The sequence below is a fragment of the Herpailurus yagouaroundi genome, unplaced genomic scaffold, assembly GCF_014898765.1.
Source record: "Herpailurus yagouaroundi ecotype Mexico unplaced genomic scaffold, PumYag 196, whole genome shotgun sequence".
NCBI lineage: Eukaryota > Metazoa > Chordata > Mammalia > Carnivora > Felidae > Herpailurus > Herpailurus yagouaroundi.
Window position 1 is genome coordinate 1,962,580 of NW_024412427.1, and position 4,859 is coordinate 1,967,438.

General features: G+C 46.2%; 1 protein-coding gene across 1 annotated transcript; it reads left to right on the plus strand.

Moving 5' to 3' along the window:
• The first annotated feature begins 1,582 nt into the window (after nt 1–1,582).
• Nucleotides 1,583–4,859, plus strand: LOC121012131 (colostrum trypsin inhibitor-like). The gene is made up of 2 exons (XM_040446945.1): nt 1,583–1,658; nt 3,755–4,859. The coding sequence occupies exons 1-2, from the start codon at nt 1,583–1,585 to the stop codon at nt 4,048–4,050; spliced, it is 372 nt and encodes a 123-aa protein (XP_040302879.1). The 3' UTR covers nt 4,051–4,859.

Genomic DNA, 4,859 nt, shown 5'->3' on the forward strand with positions numbered 1-4,859 from the left:
ACAGCTCAGAGCGTGCTTGGGATTCTGTGTCTCCCTCCCTCTCACTGCCCCTCCCCCGCTCACTCTCTGTCTCTCGAGAATAATAAAACATTAAAAAAAAAAAGAATGTAAATTTGTCTTTCTCCAGGGGCCATACTTTTAACAAGTACAAGAGGACAAATGATGATAATCGGACATAACTGATGTTTCTTGAGTAGAAAATTCAGCAATTGGAACAGAAAATATTCCAAGAATAATACAAGAAAATTTCCCTTAAAAAATCTGTAGATTATAAAAGCCCTCCATGTCCCAGTTAAAAAAAAAAAAAGATGCAAAATGATGTCAAAATAATCTTGTTAAGTTACTGGATCTCGAAGAGAAGCAAAGAAGTCCTTAGACATTCAGGTAGGAAAAAAGCAACATTTAAAGGACAAAAACATTCAGGCCACTTAGCAACATTCCATGGCAGAATTTGGTGGAGCTAGGTCCACCCTGGTCCCAGGTTCTGGGAAAAGAAAGTATGACCCAGGATTTTTTTTTTTTTTTTTTTTTACCCCATCAAATTGTCCTTCAAGTATTAAGGCAATATGCAAAAATTCAGGGAAAATACTGCCTGTAAACTCTAATAGTCACTAATAGTTACTTCATGTGGTGGAAATTCACTGTTCAGTATGGTAGCCACTAGCCACATGTGGCTACTGAGCACACGACATATGACTAATATGAATCATGATGTGCGATAAATGGGAAATACACACCTGATTTCAAAGGCTGAGTACAATATTGCAGAAGAGGAAAATATTGCATTAATATTTTTATTACATGTTGATCATATGTTGAAATGGTAACATTTTGGATATATTGAGTAAAATTAACTATTATTGAAACTAGCTTTACTTTTCTTTTTCCTTTTTTAAAGGCAGATACTAGAAAACTATACGGTAATATATTGCATTATACTTCTGTTGCACAGGACTATAGTAGAATCTGGGGAGGGATTTGCTTCTTGTTTGTACTATTCAGTATAGCTTGATCTTTTAAAAATAAGTGTGATAATTTATATAGAACAATCAACTCATTATTCCTAAGTTAAATAAATAAAGCAATGAACAAAGAGCTATGTTTTCTCTCCTGGGATGTTGAGGCAACCAGCTGGGAGGATCTGGATGGAAACCAGTAATAACAGAATGGAGAACAGCTAAGCTGGGTTCCTAGGGACCGTGTTGTCCAGCCCACTTGTTTGACAGATAGGGAATAGGGAAACTGAGGCCCCCAGAAGTCACTTACCAGTCCAAGGTCACAGGAACTCAAGTGTGCAGTAGATGAGGCTGAGGACTGGCATTCCAGATGCTGAAGAAACACTGACTTAGGGCACTGGCTCAATAGCCTTCAAGAAGTCCTCCCAGGCAAGTGGCACTGCCTCTGGGTGAGACGTCCAATTCTTCTGGGCCCACACTCCTTGTCGAGGGTACTTCCTCTTCCAAGTAATGAAAACCCAGATACTTCCCTCAACTCTGAGGAAGAGGGCACACCTGCTTTTAGCTGCAGGTATAAATTTTAGTCTCCCAGCCCCACTCTAGAACACTCAGCTACTACTGACACCATGAAGTTCAGCCTGTTCCTTGCCCTCTGCTTCCCCTTCTGCCTGGTGGGCATCGCCAGCTCAGAAAAGACCTCAGGTGAGCTGAGGGGTTAAAAAAGAATATCTCTGAGGGGTGCCTGGGTGGCTCAGCCAGTTAAGTGACTTTTGATGTCAGCTCGGGTCATGATGTCACAGTCATGAGATTGAGCCCTGCATCAGGCTCTGGATGGAGACTGTTTAATATTCTCTCCCTCTCTGTCCCTGGCCCTCCCCCACTTGCACGCGCGCGCTCTCTCTCTCCCTCTCAAAAAAAAAAAGAGGACCCCTGAGACCCATAGCCTGTGGGGGAGAGGGAGGCATAGGGTGGGGGGCTGGCTGCATAGGGCTACCTTGTCACTTCCACCTCTGGAGGAAACAAGAAGTGTTCATCTATGGTCTCCATGTAGTCTGGGGAAGATCTGGGGCCAGACCTCACAGATGTCTGTTTGATTTAATTCAGTCCTCACCAAATTTAATTTTTATTACAAAGCAATGCATGGGTTTGTCTTAAAAAGACAAATAATATGTAAATATATGAAGTTAAAAAGTGAGTCCCCTATTTTAGCCAGCCTGAGCAATCCTGCCCTCCAGAATCCTACTCCCAGAATTCTTACAAGAGGAAATAGGTTTTCATATTGCTTTTAAAAGGAAATCAGGGGCACCTGGGTGGCTCAGTTGGTTGAGTGACTGATTTCGGCTCAGGTCACGATCTTGCGGTTTGTAAGTTCGAGCCCCACATTTGGCTCTGTGCTGACAGCTTAGAGCCTGGAGCCTGCTTCAGATTCTGTGTCCCCCTCTCTCTCTGCCCCTCCCCTATTTGTGCTCTGTCTCTGTCTCTGTCTTTCTCTCTCAAAAGTAAACATTCAAAAAAAATTTTTAAATAAAAAGGAGATCAGGTTCTGAAACTTGGCTATACACTGGAGTTACCTAGGGGCTACGTGGGTCCCATACTCCCAGATTCTGATTTAATTAGTCTTGGGTAAAGCCTGGGCATTGGGATTTCTTTAAAGTTCCCCAGGAGGAATCTAATGTTCCACCAACATTGAGGATTGCTGCCCTAATGAAAGACCTTGAATTCCCTTCCTAGAATGGTTTCTTTCCAATTCTAGCGAAGAATGGGTTCGGCCTGGAGCATGTCATATCAATTGAAGATTCACAAAATGGTACCATGGAGCAGAGACGACCCATGAGCTCATTGTCTTAGGGGTGCATCTTTGTTGGGGAGTGTACATATCCAAGTAATGTGTATTGCATCCCATGAACACTGGGATCCCGTGTGTCCACCGCCAAATAATGGGTGAGGACGTGTGTGTTGGGGCGGGGGGGAAGAGGTATACATACCCATGTTTGATAAATCACTTCATGTGATAACCAGAGTCAGATGTGAAAGGAGTTAAAACAACGGGTGATTTAGTAAAATACGTCCATGTCTTTATTTTTTCGTTACTCATGGATAGTGGATATTATTTAAATACCTTTTCCCTAGTTATAAAAATGATACTGTTCATTGTCATTTAAATGATACTAAAAATAACTAGAATATAAAAATCACTTGAAATCCCACCACCCAGGAAAACTACTACAAATACAGTGGTAAACAACTTACTAATCATCATTGCACGGTTTTATCGGTATATTTTACATCAACGGGACCATTCTAGATCTTCTTTCATTTGATTTTTGTTTCACAAGATTATAGACTTCTCTCCATGTTGATATATATAGACCAGCACTATTCTCATCCACGACTGCGTGTAACCCATCAGTCCCCGGTTGGTGAACACTGATATTTTATCCAAACTATGGTTGTTGGCAATTATAAACAAGGCCACAGCACATATCTTGAGTGAAGTTATGAGAAGATGTAGCATGCAGAGTCCGGGATTTGAAATTGGAACTGGCTTTAAACCCCAGGCCTCGACTGCTGGGTTTCATGATTTTTGGAAGATTACCAAACATCTCTGCACCTCCATTTCCTCATTTGTGGGGGAGGGACAGTAAGATCTGCTCCGTGAGGTCATTTAAATCGTGCAACCCGCGGCAAGCACTTAGCGGGGGGCTTGCTGTAGAAGACATGCTTCTAAAAGAAAAACACATATCACCTCTTTAAAAGGACACCTACGTGATAGTCCCTGTCTCTCCTCACCCCCGCAGCCCATCTCGAGCGAGAGGCTCCCCAGGAACTGCTCCAAACTCTGCCTGCCCTGTGCCGGCTCCCCCCCGTCGAGGGCCCCTGCCGAGGCCATTTCTACCGCTATTTCTACAACTCTACAGCCCATGAATGTGAGCACTTCACCTACGGTGGCTGTCGGGGCAATGCCAACAACTTTGAGACCACAGAGATGTGTCTGAGGGTCTGCAAACCCCCCGGTGAGTCCTCTTACAGAAACGGCAGAAGCAAAGGTGGCCCTCGGGTGGTGGTGCTCGTGGGAAGGGAGACGGTAGGATGAGGACGGTGGTGGTTGATGCCATGGTGATGTTGCCACGGGAGGCGATGACGTCAGGAACGACCAGCACGTGTCATGAAGAGGTGCTGGTGGCAGTGGAGGGAGGGCCGTGGGGTGGAGACAGCAAGGCTGCGGTTGACGGCGGGCGGCATGGGTGGCGAAGACGAAGGCGGTATTGGCGAGTGTAGTAAGGTCTTGTCGTGTTAGTGGTGCTGCTGGCCCAGGGAAGGCAGCAATGTAACCTTCACGGGGGATGACGGTGTTGACAGACGATGAAGGCGAGGGTGGCAGTGATCAGGGTGAGAGGTGAGAGAACTGCAGGGGTCCCCGGGAGGGTGGCTGTTGAAGGGGGTGGGTAAGGGGTCCAGCTGATGGCCCTGGCCCTAGGCCACCAAAAGACCGGCCAAGAAGGAAATTGACTGTTATCTCTATTACAGGGACAAGGTAAAAAGCCACCGAAGACCGGGCCTGCATCTTCCTAGCCTTGACCGAAGGCTGGCTGGGCCTCCCTTCCTGCGCTCAGGCCCTGCTTGGAACCCATCCCGGAACCCTCTGGGCCTGGGTCAATAAAGCATTCCAAGCCAGTGTGGCCTGAGGCCTTCTTGCAAGGGCGCAGAACCTGTCCTCACAAATTGCCCACGGCCACCTCAGCAACCAAGGGTGATCAAACCTGCACCACCCCCACCCCTATTCCCTCAGGCCCTCATTGTCCTGTGCCCTCAGAAGGATGAGGACAAAGGACACAAGCTCCCTACCACCAGGGGGTCCTCCTCATGGAGGCCAGACTGAATGCAAAACTGGGGACCTGCGTG

Coding starts and splice junctions, on each gene's coding strand:
- LOC121012131 (XM_040446945.1), top strand. CDS start 1,583: ATGAAGTTCAGCCTGTTCCTTGCCCTCTGCTTCCCCTTCTGCCTGGTG. Junction 1,659..3,754: donor CAGCTCAGAAAAGACCTCAG/GTGAGCTGAGGG, acceptor TCACCCCCGCAG/CCCATCTCGAGCGAGAGGCT.